This window comes from Seriola dumerili, unplaced genomic scaffold (genome assembly GCF_002260705.1).
Source record: "Seriola dumerili isolate Sdu_G_001 unplaced genomic scaffold, Sdu_1.0 BDQW01000111.1, whole genome shotgun sequence".
NCBI lineage: Eukaryota > Metazoa > Chordata > Actinopteri > Carangiformes > Carangidae > Seriola > Seriola dumerili.
This window is the reverse complement of record NW_019174366.1, coordinates 635,988-652,086: the sequence shown is the minus strand read 5'-3', so window position 1 is coordinate 652,086 and position 16,099 is coordinate 635,988. Positions and strand designations below refer to the sequence as shown.

The 16,099-nt window shown below is 40.3% G+C and overlaps 1 protein-coding gene across 1 annotated transcript in view; it reads right to left on the bottom strand.

Moving 5' to 3' along the window:
• The window catches only part of focad (focadhesin), a 56,516-nt gene that overhangs the window by 15,175 nt on the left and 25,242 nt on the right, over positions 1-16,099 (bottom strand). Inside the window, exons 13-26 of the mRNA XM_022747766.1 lie at positions 15,981-16,082; positions 15,776-15,903; positions 14,049-14,175; positions 12,768-12,902; positions 11,562-11,612; positions 9,658-9,741; positions 8,446-8,584; positions 8,088-8,276; positions 3,874-3,995; positions 3,683-3,775; positions 3,189-3,277; positions 1,315-1,356; positions 1,119-1,227; positions 46-162 (exon numbers count right to left, since the gene is read on the bottom strand). Coding sequence (XP_022603487.1) covers positions 46-162; positions 1,119-1,227; positions 1,315-1,356; positions 3,189-3,277; positions 3,683-3,775; positions 3,874-3,995; positions 8,088-8,276; positions 8,446-8,584; positions 9,658-9,741; positions 11,562-11,612; positions 12,768-12,902; positions 14,049-14,175; positions 15,776-15,903; positions 15,981-16,082 — 1,527 coding nt within the window. The remainder of the gene's footprint in view (positions 1-45; positions 163-1,118; positions 1,228-1,314; positions 1,357-3,188; positions 3,278-3,682; positions 3,776-3,873; positions 3,996-8,087; positions 8,277-8,445; positions 8,585-9,657; positions 9,742-11,561; positions 11,613-12,767; positions 12,903-14,048; positions 14,176-15,775; positions 15,904-15,980; positions 16,083-16,099) is intronic.

Sequence of the window (16,099 nt, the reverse complement as noted above, 5' to 3'; positions counted from 1 at the left end):
GAGTACTTCTATCTATAGCTGCTAAAACACCAAGCTGAGACTTACATGCAGGAACCATGGGAAAACTTGTCCTCTGGCCTTGTAGCTGCTGCTAATTATGCTGAGCAGGGTCTCGAACACCATGGATAACCAGCTGGCTGTGGGCACAAACTCTGGTCCAGCCTGAAATCACACATCAGAAAACAACATCTGGAGAGCTTTCCACACCTATAACCATACAGTGAATCTGATCACACCACCAGACCACCCTATACTCGCACACTCACACACAATTTATCTCAATGTGTTCTAATGACCTTTTCTGTGTGTGCTGGGGGGGGGGGTCCTTCTTGGCTAAAGGATAGGCCCCAGGAAGTATTGGTCCTAAATACAGGAAGTACCAATATGGCTGTACAAATTGCCCGCAATATGAGGGGGGCGGGGGAAGGGGGGGGGTGGGGGGGGGGGAGGGGGGGGGGGGGGGGGGGGGGGAGAGGGGTGAGGTTATTTAGTTTAGATATTTTGTGTATTTCACTAAACTTAAGTTTGGTATTTGGATACATTAATAGGATTTGTAGGATGTATTTCAATTTATATACAAATTGTCCTGTTTCTTTTGTAGTTAGTTTGTGTGTCAGTGTTGATCGGTCAGTATACTGGAAATGTCCCCCTTCTGTTCCGTGTTTGTGTAGGTCAGTTGGTTTGTCAAGTTACTTTATTATCACATGACACATAACAGCTAGGACATATGAGTTGAGGGTTGACAATGCAAACCTGTGCAAGAGACCAGAAGAGTTTAAAATTATCTCTGTACCTGACTGGGAAAGTGAGGGGATGACTATAGATGTCAATTAAGAGTAATAGTAACGCTTATTAATATGTTTTCAATAGCTTTTTTTGTCTGTTCTGGTCTTTATGTGAAAGCTGCTACCACAGCTTTAACAGCACTAAAACACATGGCCACTCACTGATGATAGAGAGATCTATATGATGTTTTTAACAGATTAATAACATTATTAACAGATTAATAATACTAATACTAATAATTGTGTTAATTCAATTTGAATTAGATTACGTATAAATTCAAACAATCTAAATCTATACAACACAAATAAATATAAATAAAAAAATAAACTCACCCTGAGGCTGCCATCGCTGTCAGTGGGCAGGTTGCTCTCGTATTTAGTGAGGACAGCAGCCAGGCCGCTCAGAGCCAGAATTGAGTTTCCCTGAACAACAGGACTGTCCCTGAAAAGCACATTAACACTGAACTTAATCCTGTATAGGCTGTACATGACAGGTCTCCCTGTGAATCTAAAATTAAGTGAGACTCACTTTGTAGCAGCTTTGATGACGTCTGCCAGCTGATCTCTGGCCCTGAGAGGGATGAGAAGGAAAAGGAGGAGAGATAAACACAGAGGAAAGAAAGAGAAAGCGTCATCACTGAGAGGTTGCTCTGCTAATGCAGTGATGTATGAACAATAGCATGCATTCAAAGACGAACTAACACACACAGACTGTATCCTTTCATCTCAGACAGGTGCATCCACCACCTGGCTGACAGCAAGCAGGTGTTTGCTCTGGTAACATGTGACACACTGTGACAGGGATGAAGGCAATTACCAGTATACTTTGATTTAGTCTGATAATTGCTATATATTTTGTGCTGATATACTAAATCTTAACATTACTTTCATTTTTTTTAAAAACTGTATTAGTACACAACACCAAGTGCTGATTCCGTTGCTGAGCTAGCAAGCTAGAGGACAGAAAGCCAATGTATCATTGCACAGGCCATTACATTTAGAGACCAGTGTCTAAAGTTTATTCATTCTGAAATATCAAAGCATTTTAGTCTGAATTCATTTCAGTGCTGACTGACCATCACCAGTTACACTTACCAGTGAATTTTACCAAGCTACAGTAGTAGGCTATAATCCATTTTTGGCCTGGCCATGTGTCACTCAGTCAGCCAATCAGAAGAGAGGCTTAGAGCCTCCTCTCTTCTGATAGGCTCACCAACCTGTGTCACTAGAGCCCCAGAGACAAGGTTGAGAGAGGAGATGTAAAACTACATTGAGATGTTTTTGGTTCTTAATACCACAAATATATCTTCTTATAGATCAACACTTCAAATAAAACACAGGAGAAGGGGAAAATATGGAGAATTAAAAAAGGGTGCAAAGGGCTGAGTAATACAAGATAGATTATATTTGTATACTTGTGATTTGTAACATGTTTACACAGTTAATCCTGTTTTTCATTTGTAATACCATTGTACCATCACGTGTATTTTTTACTGTCTGTATTTGATTTCTCTATACTTCTGTTTCTTTCTGTTTTATTTTAGAATGCATGCATATTTTAATTTACTATATAGGCATTTAATATATTCAGACTATGTACTATACATATTTATTTTACCATGTATACTGAGCATCTTGGACACAAAACTTTCCTTGAGGATAAAAAAAAGCAATTATGCTAGCTAACTACATCTGCTGGCAAAACTGAACAGGTTAGCCTGACATGTAAACTTTAAAACTTAGCAAACAATATTATTTGTTGTTAAACATGATGTGTTTGACCAACATTTTTTATTTTCAACAAAACTAATTAATTTGAGAAAAAAAAGATTTTGTATGCTCCCATTTTTTTTTTAGATTTGGTGCAAAATCAGAGAAATTCTCAGTAAATAAAAAGTGTCTTCTAACTGCAGTGAGTGAAATTATAGCATGAAACAGTTCAAATGTGTTCTAGTTTGAAATCTGTCAATGAAGTCTGTTAATCAAGCACAGTTAATTAATTTTCATGATAATTTTCAAATTTCATGTCATTTGAACCATAGGATTCAAATGACCAAATTTCACATCTATATAATTAACAGTATGGCTTGGCCATTGTTTATGTCCATGCCATGAGTCACCATGATGATGTACCATATATTAGGCTTGGGCAATATCCAAAATTTATTCCAGCTCAAATATTGTGATATACAATATTATCCATATAAATTGTCAGTATTTGACACATGCTCCTATAATTCTGTTGTTATAGCTCAATAAATGAGCAACTTGACTAATACCTGAATTAATCCATCAGCTATGTTAGGATGAGTTCTGAAGCACCTCTCGTATCTGTATTTACACATTCACTGTATATGTATATACGTATACAGTTATCACTTTGTTTGTGTGAGTGATGCTCACCAAAGCCAGGCACAGTGCTGTTTGTACTGCAGCTCCTCGGGGTTCTCTTTGCCTTGTTTCTGTTGCATCTCCAAGTCAGCACGTCGACCCTGAATACATCACAAACCTATAACTATAATTACACCATGCAGGGCGCGCATTTCATTCTCTCAAGCTCTAAACAAAACATACAGTCTGGGTGTGTTAGGCATGGATTTTTAGAAGGTCAATACTGCAAGTAAACCAATGACTAGACATAAATAAGCATGTAAAACAGATGTCATGAAATGTTTGAGCTTCAGAATCCATATGAATTTAATAATTCAAATGATTTCTAGCAGTAAAAGTGAAACAAAGACGAGTTGTTATGATACAGTATGTGATGAAATGAAATCTTCTTCTCCTTGCTCTACTTAACATTGCCTGGAGAATGTTTCCTTTCTAGAACCACATGTAGTATCAGCCATGTCTTCCATAAATATGTAATCAGTGTGTCAGTTGCCAGAAGCACAGACCTGTAAGATGGCGTGAAAAGCTCGGCTCATGAAGCCCCTCCAGGCCTGGGGTAAGAGGAGAGCCCGGTGCCATTCAGACGGCTGGATGTTTACCTACAGACACAAATACAGCAAAATAAAAGAGGTTGACTTCCATGTGTTGAAACCAAAGGGATGTGTGAGAGGCAGAGAAAGGACAGATTCACATGTACCTCATGAATAAGGGCGGTCAGGGTCTGCTGGTGGCTGCGGCTGCGGCTCACGAGGAAGCGATCGATCGGTTTGCCATTGCGATCAGTCTGCACAGGGAGCTCGTAACTGAGCAGCAGACCAGCTTCAACGCGCACGCACGCACGCACGCACGCACGCACACACACACACACACACACACACACACACACACACACACACACACACACACACACACACACACACACACACACACACACACACACAAAATCAAGGTGAGCTATATTCAAGGTCAAGCTCAAATCCACTGTAATGGGGTGGGGCTAGGGCAGAAATTTGTTTCTGGGATGCCACCAACCCACCACCACCTCCCAGTCTCTATGCTTTGTATATGAATCTTGTGTCCTCCAAGGTCCCATCCAGTAAAGTCAACAGAGTACACTTAAAAACAAACAGGAAGAGCACGACCTGCTGTGTATTTTCTGTGTCAATTAGATCAAAACAATCTGACTGAGAAATCTGCCCCAAATAAAGTAAAACAGGGTTTTTTTTGAAAGATTTTGAAACTTTACTAGGAAATAATGTAGCACCAGCTTAGGTGATATTGTACTTGAGTGGATATACATGAGCAAATTTGCAGTCAATCAAACTCAGTGAACCTGGAGCTTTTATTTATTCAGTTTTTAATGCAGAAAGGCAAAAAAAATGTACTTAGAGGCCTCTTGAATGTTTGAGGCAGATATCAACATTGATTAAATGACTAATAACTATTCTTAAATATAAACATAACATACAAATAATCTTTTAGATGTGGCTGATGACTGTGACTAGGACATGTACTGATGTTGTGATGGTGCATCTTAAGTTGAAGATGTAGAATTTCCTCCTCATGGTTGTTTCCTCCACCAACCAGTCAAGTGTCAGGAAATATTTTCGCAGTCTCTGCCTCAAATGATGCGCTGACAACAAGTGGCAGCAAATCTGCGTAGCTCGTAGTTTTTTGCAATAGATTTGTATATATTAGTACATTTTTTGTCGATTGATGTTTTTATTCTACGTCGCCGTTTCGTCTGACGATGGATAAAATAATGTACACAAGAGAAGAACTCCTGGCTTGAAAGTGTACCAGATATCGAGTTGAACATCCCATACCGGCTGAGCTGAAGAAGCGGTACCGTGGATGCAGATCCGGGGCTAAGCTAAAGGCTAGGAGATGGAGATATAAGCCTTTTTCTACCATCGATCCTCATGGGAAATGTCAACTCCCTGGCTAAGAAGAGTGATAAACTGGAGGCACTCGTGAAGAACCAGCGAGCATATCATGAGTGTAGTCTCATGTGTTTCACGGAGACCTGGTTAACCGACATCACCGTTGTGTGGATTTACCCGGCTTCATTGCAGTACGAGCGGACAGAGACGCCAGAGCAAGTGGGTAGAATAAAGGTGGAGGACTGGTTCTGCTTGTGAACAATAGATGGTGCAACCCTGGTCACATCACAGTGAAGGAGATTATCTGCTGTCGGGATATTGAGCTGTTGGCAGTTGGTCTTAGACAGTACTATGTACCGAGGGAGTTCTCTCACACCGTCACCATTGTTGTTTACATTCAACCATGAGCAGAGCCTGCAGTCGCGTGAGACGTCATTGACGAGACTGTAGCGAGAGTACAGACCCAGCACCCTGATGCATTCATTGCAATATCGGGGGATTTTAACCATGTCACTCTCACTTCTCACCTGACTGGCTTCACTCAGTATGTTGACTGTTGTTGCAGTAAATTTTCACTAAAATATACTATGCATTATAAATATACTGAATATTAAACTTATATAACCCAATATAGCTATACTCACAACTGAGGTTAGATTTGTAAGTGAACCACCTTTTACTGAACTAAGCCTGTTACAGAATGGAACCTGGAGGGAATAAAGTTAAAAAAAAATTGTCTGAAGGCCCTGGTTTGACACAGCCTTACCTTTTCTCTCTCCCACCGCTTCAGCTGAAGCTTCTCCTACGGCATCTCCTTCACAACCTGACACCGCAGCTGCAACTCCCTTCACACTGGGGTCAAGTCTCCTGTGTCTCCTATGTTCTTTGATTTTTCAAGTGCATTTAACACCATCCAACCCCCCATTCTTAAAGACAAGCTGGACAGGATGGGGTGGATCCCTGCTTCACGTCCTAGATTGTGGATTACCTGACAAGACGACCACAGTACGTCAGGCTGGGTAACTGTCTCAGGGACAGTGATAAGCAGCACAGGGACTTCACAGGGCACAGTTCTGGCTCTGTTCCTGTTCACCCTGTATACGGCCGACTTTAAATACAACTGTGAGTCCTGCCACATCCAGAAATACTTGGATGACACAGCTATTGTGGTGCATATCAGGAATGGGCAGGAAGAGGAGTACAGGGATCTGACGATGGCCTTCAGTGAATGGAGTGACAAGAACTGCCTCCTTCTGAATGCATCCAAGACCAAGGAATGGTCATTGACTTTCGGAGGTCTAGGCCCACCCTTCAGTCAGTCCACATTCGAGGGAAGGACACTGAGGTGGTGCACACTTATAAATACCTAGGTGTGCACCTGGACAGTAAACTGGACTTGTCCCTGAACATGGATCCCATCTACCAGAAGGGGCAGAGCCGGCTCTTTTTCCCCAGGAAGCTCAGGTCCTTTGACGTCTGCAGTGAAATGCTGCACATGTTTTATCAGTCAGTGGTGGACAGTGTACTCTTTTATGCTGCAGTCTGCTGGGGCAGAGAGACTGGACAAGCTGGTCAAAGAGGCTGGGTCTGTGCTTGGCAGGAGTCTGGACTCACTCATGACTGTTGTGGAGAGACGCATGCAATGTAAGATGGAGGCCATCTTAGACAATACCAACCATCCTCTCCACAATATTTTGGCAGGACAGAGAAGCAGCTACAGGTGCAGCAAACGTCTCATCTCACTGTGCTGCAGAACAGAGAGGTTCAGAAGATCCTTTGTTCCCACTGCCATCAGACTATATAACACCTCAGCCAAAGGAAGTGGACTAATGTAATTATTATTGTTTATTTATTATTAACTGTTTTTATTATTATTATTACTATTATTATTATTATTATCAACAATGAGCTAATGGACACATGAATTTCCCCTAGGGGATAAATAAAGTATCTATCTGAGTTGCAGCATTGAATAATGGCAGAAGTGTTTTGCAGAACATTATGATGTCACAGTGAGGTTGACCTTTGGCCTTTTTGATGTAAAATGTCATCACTTCCTCATTTGATGAAAAAATACTTGTGGTTGGCGAATCTAAAAGCGATCTACTCTCTACTTCAGTTTATTCAGAGCTGGTCTGCTGGACCTTTAACTAAAACAAGGAAAATTAATCATATTACCTGGTTTTAGCTTCACTCTCTTTTTGAAGAGATTTTAAGGTTCCTTTACTTGTTTTTAAAGCTCTACATGGATTGGAACCGGCTCATGCTGCAGATTCTCTGTTGTTTTATAATTCTTCACAAGCTCTTAGATCTTCTTCTGGCTTTTAAAATACAGGCTTTTAAATACACACAATTATACGCACAAGAAAACAGGCAGTGAAGCTTCTTTTTTTTAACCATGCTACAAAACTATAGAATACCTTACCAAGAGCTATAAGAGATGAAGGTAATGTGAAAAATCTGAAACCTATTTATTTAATTTGGCTTTTAATTAATTCTCTCATATTTCATTAGTCTTATTATTTTCTGTTTTTATTTTCATTTATATATTTTATCATTTATCATCTTCATATTGTCTAACTTCATAGTTGGCCTTATTTTATTGTACTATTTCATTTATTTTATAAAGCACTTTGAGCTACATCTCTTGTATTAAAAGTGTTCCATAAATAAAGTGCATTAATATTATTATTATTTCATCCTATTAGACATTTGTGTTTAATTGTATCATAATTATCTAATTCATTCTTAAGTTATGGCGAGGTGAGGTAATAGTGACCCTGACCTTTGCCAACCCTGTCAGTGCTCTCTGATGGACAAACTAGACAGTGACACCACTGTTTCTAAATGACTTCATACATGTATTTTGCATTTTTGCTGATATTTTTTGTTACTTATCATCTGATGCTGATAAATGTGTGATAAGATAAAATCATCACTTCAGATGTTCCAACAGTGGAGAATCAACACTGCTCACACAGTCTACTCCTAACATATTCATCTTCACACAGAGGTTGAATTTACTCACCTGCTAGTCCAGGCTTCAGCCCAGGCTGCTTGTTTTTCTCATAGGTTTTTAGCATGAACGCTGGGATTCCTGCCACTGTTTTACCCTGGTCTGAGTGCAGGTTCCCCCCCCTCAGGGCAGAGAAGTATACCCCCCGTGGCATCTGGCTCATCTCCTGCTTCACCAGTGACGTCAAGAAGAGCTCAAACGCTGAGGAGAAAAAGTGTAACAAGGTAAGAAACAACCATCCTCCCAGATCCAGGCCCTCCACTGACATGATTCCTCACTGGCTTCCCACCATGAACAGTGTTTGATGGGGTGCGTGGCCTAGCAAGCAGGAAGCACCTTGATCTTTGACCACAGTTTGAGTGTAATTTACCTGGAAGAACAGGTGTGGGGGTGAGAGCCATCAGCTTCACGTAAGATGAACCTGGGACAGAGAGATCCTTCTTCTCTTCCTCTATCTCCTCCCCCTGCTCATCCTCTTCACCCTCAGGCAGCTTTGTGGGCGGCCTGGCCTTCACATCAGACAGAACAGATACAACAAGACAATGTAAACACAAGCTCATTATTACAGATATGACACATTTACCACCTGCATGTTGAAGAGAACAGAGACAATCTAAATTAACCACAAATCTAATCATAATCTATAAATGGACCTCTTTATTTTCTTCATTAGTTTTACAGTCAGATAGTCAGTTTTCATTAGATTTTAGGTGTATTCACTGTTTATTCAGAGATTTTGTGATGACTATTTAGAAGGCAGCACCTTCTAGTTACGGTTTGTACAGTGCTCAGATTACAATCAGCAGCCATCTTCATTGTTTCTCTAATTTTGGACTAAAAAGGCTGTGTTTATGCTAGCAGTTCTGTGAGGCTATAGCTTACATGCTAACATGCTGCTGTTTAGCAGGTGTAATGTTTCCCATGTTCACCATTCTTTTTTAGCATGTTAGCATGCTAATATTTGTTAATTTGCAGTAAGTATTGGACAAATCAAATATTGATCTACTGGTTGTGCAAGAGGAAATTTCAGGTGATCAACAAAACATTCAAGAGACCAAAAGACTGACAGACAATGACATCCCTACAGCCACGCTGCTACCATGACTAACTGGCTGCTAGCATGACTAGCTAGCTGCTAGCATTAGCAGCAACCACAGCACTAGCTAACTCACTGTGTTATATGGATATACAACCTTTACATATGTTAAAACATTTATGTTAAGACAGTGATTAGAAGAAAATAAAATAATTCATTTAAATTATTTCATAGGTTTGGGCTGATATTTGACAAAATCAAATACATTATATTTTTAACCCCGGTGATGATATTGTATATCTGGACTGTATCCAGATGTTATATTTTTATTAATTTATTTTTTTTAATTATTTATTAAGTAATTCAATATTATATTTATTTTACTATTTCAGTTCTTACATTCTTATAATCTATTGTAAAACTTTAAAATTGTAACACTCATGATATTTCATATAAGCTGCTACATAATACTGTAATTCTAGGAGGGAAAAACAGCTGATATAATCTGTGTGGAGCATAAGCAGTTATAAAGTTATAGACTCTTACTGCCTCAGGAAGGAGAGTTATTGTGTGGACCTCTTCAGGAAAATCTGCAAGAGCCCTGTAGCCACAGCTGGCCACCTCTGGATCCTGTTACATCAAAACACACACACATACACACACATTAATATATAATTATTGATTAGTGCAGCTGTATTATGTATTAGGTATTAAGTTCAGCATTTCCTAAACTTTTGGATCTCTTTACTTACAATTTTTTTTTAAATTCTGTTTGCAGCATCCACAAGTAATTTTTTATCCATCAAAATCAACACTGCATTGGGAACCATCTGAACTGTCAAACATTTAGAATTTTTGTAAATCATGGAAAAATCCTCAATCAAGGCAACCATTGAACAGGATGTATGCAGAAGAATCTTCATCTCCTCTCTATCTCTGGCGACAGTTCCTGAGTGACTGAAGCCAGCCATCACAGCGCAAGTACGGAAAAAAACAAACATCTGTGACCTGAGCGACTATCATCTGCTAACACCCAGATCTTGTAAACAAGTAAGGTGGAAGAATAAATTGAAATACAACAAGTTGACCGCAGCAATTCATAATCACATTCAGCTCAGGTGTGTTGACCTTAACCTGCAAGGTAAGAAGGCTGCTGGTGCTACCACTGCTAACATCAGCCACAATTGGCAAACCAATGAGACATGGTTTATCCATAGATGCTGTGATCCTGATTAATTGATTGTTTTCTGATCGTTTTCTTACTTCTAGACTAGTCAAGTGGTCTGAATTAAAATTTTGGTTTAATCACCAGAGAAATGAGTCTTTAGAAACATCCCCAGCTCCCTCATCACTCATGACTGTGTCCCTGTACTTGCCGCCTACACCATGTTAAGTTTGCAGATGACACACTGGTGACTGGGCTGATCTCCAGCAGTGGTGAAATCAGCCTTCAGAGTAGATGAGCAGAACCTGGTGCTCAGAGAGCAACATCTTTGTTAATAAAGCAAAGACCAAGGAGCTAATCATCAACTTTGGAAGGTCACAGGATGATCAGTATGCTCCAGATTTCATCACTCAGTGTCCAGCTTCAGGTTTCTAGGGCCAGTTGCACAAACTACCTTAGGTTAATATTTTCCTTAAAGTCTGAGTTAAGGTGTCCTTAAAATAAACACAGATGCCCAAAACAAAGTTAAGTCTTCTCCTTAAGGTTTCCTTAAAATGTTCACTTATCTTAGTGTTATACTTAAGGACTCACTTAAAGTCAGTTAAACTGTTGAACGAAAGACCTTAGTGACCAAAGTAAAGAAAAAAACTAAAAGGTACCTCTGACTCTGTCTTAACTGCAACATGAGCTGAGTTTATGGTGATGAATGAAGAACATGAACATCCCAAGAAGATTGGGAGAACCCTGTTGACCATAAATGATGAGGAACTGATTCTACATCATAGATTTTTAGTTTATAATTTGAGTCTACAGTTGGATTACTCTACTTTACGCAGCTCAGAAGTACTAATGGCAGCAAACCAATGGTCTCTATGGAAACAGTAGAATTTTACCGCTGTAAAATCTCTTTCTCTTTTTTCCTTAACTAAGGAAACCTTTTAAGAGATTCTGTGTGACACGCTTAAATAACTCCCTCATCTAAGGAGAAGTTAAACCTTGGGTGTCATACTTAAGTAGAAAACTAAGGTGTTTTGTACAACCGGCCCCTGGGCATACACATCTCAGAGGACCTCACATGATCCACTAACACCACTGCACTCGTCACCAAAGCACACCAGTGGTTGCTTTCTGTTTGTGTTTTTATGACTACTTAGTTGCAATACTTCATCTTATTTGTTTTTCACAGCATCAAGTATAACTTAATCTTGTGGTATTTCTGAAATAACAATAAAGATATTCTACTATCACTCTCTCTCTCACACACACACATCTTCAATACACAGACCTTGTTCACAGTATAATTCCAAAGAAAGCTGACCACCTCCTCTTTCAGTTTCTGAGAAAAAAAAAAAACAGGTTAAAAGAATTTTCAAAAATCAAACAACACATTGTGTTTGTCAGGAAAGTCTGACATCATGTTACTGAGGAACAGTCTCTATGTGTCATCGAAATTCTGACACCACTTTCCCATTCAAGAAAATGGGAAGAGATTCCAATTACTGACCGAGGTGCTTTAAATCCCTTTTTACCACAATTATCAAAAGAGCCATTTTAACTTAAGAACAAAATAATGCTAAACAATATACGTTACATTTGTTGTTTGTTCCTTATGTTTTATTAATGTTAATACTTTTCAGACACACATGTTATTCTAGCTCCCAGCTCTTAATAAACAAAAATTTTTAGAAATAATTTTTCTTTTTACTGAGAATGAGATGAGAAAATTGACATCAATCTCATGTCTGTGTGTGAAGTACAGAGCTGGAGTCAGGCTGGAGAGGGGCAAACAGCTAGCCTGGCTCTTCAAATATACAGAAACACCTCTCAGTCTCACTGATTAACATGTTGTATCTTATTTTAGTCCATTCATCACAACACACTGGTTTGTCTGTGCTGAAACTATTTGCTGCTCAACTGAGCAGTAATTACACAATACATTTCGGTTTGAGTAGTGATTAGACAAATATATTTAACATGGTGATCAAAGAGTTTCAGAGGTGTTGCTAGTGTATTTTTAACAGAGGTTAGCTGCTTTATGCTAAGCTAAGCTAACCAGGACCTGACTCCAGCTAGGAACAAGCTATTTTGGTTTACATCCTACATTTCCAAGTTATAAATATGTAAAATAGGCATGTCGGTAAATGTACATGTAAAGATGTAAAGTTGGCTGTGTTTATAAAGCCATATAAACATATTAACATAGCAAGCTAGCCAGCTAATGTATGTATGTTAGGGTGTGTCACAACATGTCATTTGGCAGCATGGCTCCCTGTATAAGCCTGATGAATATGATATAAGCATGCATGATATAAGCATGATGAAAACAAAACTCATCCATCTTGATTCTGAGGCCAAAACCCTGACATTTACTGATGCGATGTGTATTTACTTAAGATGTGTGAAAAGAGTTACAACACCTTAAAAAGACCATGATCAATCTTATTGTTGATGACCCTCTGATGATTAAAAATCTCTGATGTGGGTCAGATACCTCGTACTCCTCTGACTTTACAGTGAGCTGGGGAACCAGAGCCAGGAGCTCCGCTATAACTCTGACCATCAGTGGACGGGATTCACAGCTGAGCTCCGGCCCAAGGCGCCTCCATGTCGAGATGATGTCCACCACCTGTAACATAAACCTCATGAAGCTCAGTGGAAGGCAGCCAATTATGATATTTACTAGTGAAATGTGTTCCCCGAGTGACCAGCACACATAAACAGCTTGTACTAAAGCCTACCAATTTTATCCCTAAATAAGGCCATATCAAGCATGGAGGCTCTACCTCCTTCCCTCACTCCCAACATACAGCCCCGCCCATCACCGCAACATACAGAGTGCAGCAGTTAACGAGTGGTGCCATAGTTAACGAGTGGTGCCATAGTTGATAAGCAGAGTCTTTCCCTGTAGTTGTGACGGTGAAACTTGCCAAGGGACAATACTCTGGACTGTCTTTTACTCCCGATGTGTGCGTGAAGGATATAAATGTAAGTTGTCAGCAGTTGTTCATGTTAATATTAGGCCAATGTGCTGAACAGAAGAAGTGGTCAATTTAACACACATTGTAATTAACAATGATTTCTACTGTTGAATTTATGTTTAAAGGTCCATTTCATTATATTTCATGTTCCTGTTATGTACTTTATGCTTTATTCAGACCACACACATACGCTGACAGCCAGGCCACACCTGTTTAACAAGTTTTGAAATAAATAAGCTTTCCTCCTACCTCAAAGATTCTCTGACCGGAATCATTTCCATAGTGTCCCAACCCATACCACCTCCCAAGACTACGCTTCTGTACAGCTGAGTTTTAATGAGACAGCTCAGTTCAATCTGCTTCTTGAAACAGTACATGTGTGAAAACACAGAAGCTGAACAGAGGCAGGACAGGACAGAGAAGCAGCTACAGGTGCAGCAAATGTCTCATCTCACTGCGCTGCAGAACAGAGAGGTTCAGGAGATCCTTTGTTCCCACTGCCATCAGGCTATACAACACCTCAGCCAAAGGAAGTGGACTAATCTAATTATTATTGTTTATTTATTATTAACTGTTTTTATTATTATTATTATTATTATTATTATCATTATCCACAATGAGCTAATGGACACATGAATTTCTCTTGGGGGATAAATAAAGTATCTATCTATCTATCTATCTATCTATAAAAAAAGATGCTCTAATTTATCTGGAAAATTTGAAACTAAATGCATGTATTGTGTGTATGTGTGTGCGTGTGCGTGTGTGCGTGTGTGCGTGTGTGTGTGTGTGACCTCTGCCCGGCACAGCTCCTGTAGTCCTTGCAGGGCGAGAGCAGCTGGGGTTGCCATGTCTGGTCTGGTGCACTGGTTCAGAGTGTGTGTAATAGCAGCCAACATATCACCTCCGTGCTGATAAGGCCTGACAGACACACACACACACAAAATACAAACATCTGGACGACTGAGGTGGAAAACAAACATAAAACTAGTCGTTATTTCTATTTTTTTAAGTTTAAAAAGGATGAGGAAGAACAATATAATTTGACAAAACCATTCAAACACAAGGTCCACTTACCAGCTTTTTCGACCTCATCACATGATGTTCATCAGCAGATGGAACCAACGTGGATAACAAGTCCTGAAAGTGCCATCTTAATGACAACTGAGCAGACTCCATCTGCTGATGAAAACCACTTGATTCAGCTAAAAGCTCCAGGAAAACCTAGCAAGTAGACCCTGAGTTTGGATTGATGTGTCATGATTATTTCCATGGTCAAGAATTTTCATGCTTACAAAAATATTTTTAGATTTCCTAGTAGAGACTTTTACCTTTATACCTGTAATATGTGGTAACTTTATTAGTAAACTTCATTATTCATTACCTCATTATAAGGAGTCACAGGCCTGTAAGGAAGAGGCCCATTGTCCTGCACCAAGGATTGATAAGATTGAAGCTAATATTGTCCATAGTGCATGTGTGAAGTGTGAAAACCATGGAACTTTCTACATCATAACTTACTAAATATGAATGAATTTGAAATGACCAAAGAAAAACAGCAGACAGATGATCAGTCAGTCCTTTGTCAGTCCCCATTATATACATTCAGCTACACCCTCATGTCTATGATGGTGGGATGAGGGTCAGCACATCAAAGTCTGAGGCCATGGTTCTCTGATTGCTCTCTGCAGGTTGGGACGGTGAAGTGAAGGAGTGAGGGAGGGGATGATGGAGCAGGAGATTGACAGGCTGATTGGTGCAGCTTCACTGGTGAAGTGGGCACTGTATCAGACCGTTGTAGTGAAGAGGGAGGTGAGCCCAGTCGATCTTTGTTCTGAACCTCACCTCTGGTCATGAGCTCTGGGTAGTGACCCAAAGAACAAGATCATGGACGTGGATACAGGTGGCTTAAATGAGGGAGGACATTCGGGGGGATCTTGGAGTAGAGCCACTACTCCTTCATGTTGAAAGGAACCAGTTGAGGTGGTTTGGGCATCTGGTTATGATCTTCCTGGGGGAGGTCTTCTGGGTAAGGCCCGGGTCGACCCAGAACACACTGGAGAGATGATATATTTCTCATCTTGGCTTGGAGCACCCTGGGATCACTCAGGAGGAACTGGAAAATGTTGCTGTGGAGAGTTAGTTTGGACTACTATGCTTGACCTGCTGGCACCGAGACCTGATTTAGTCTGGTTAAACTGTACCCTGGTTTGTTTTCCCCCTTGGTACGATTCAGTCCCAAACAAACTCTGGAGCAGTTTTTGGTGTGAAAGATTTCTGAACTCACAAGTTTGAGCTCAACGGTTCCCATAATCTTCTTCCTGTGTTTACTTTCCTGCTCCAAACAATTTGACCAATCGGAGGAGTGAACGTTCTCACGTGTTTCGTAATGATGCATTTTGGTTCACTTGAATGCGTGTGAACGCAAACGGAACCTACATATTTACAAACTCATCAACAGAGTTGGACCAGAGCAAACCAGTTACACCATGTCGAGTGTGTGTTTGTGTGTTGGTCAGACCTCTCTCTGCAGATGTCCCTGAGGCAGGCAGCCCGGGCCAGGATCTGTTCCCACTGGGCGTCCCTCCCCACCACCACCCTGTTGTCCTGCTGACCCAGCAGACGCTGCAGCTCTGGGTAAACTCGGTCCTTACAGAGGGGAACACAGTCAGCTGTGAGTCAAGGCAGGAAAAATATGATGATGATCACTATTTACTATTTCAGACCTGTTTCTTCCAGAGAGCAGTCATGAGGCGCATCGCCACAGCTCTAAGCTTAAGGGAGCTGGCAAGCATGTGGAGAGTCTGTAGCACCATTGGGACACACAGCTGTAACATAACAACAC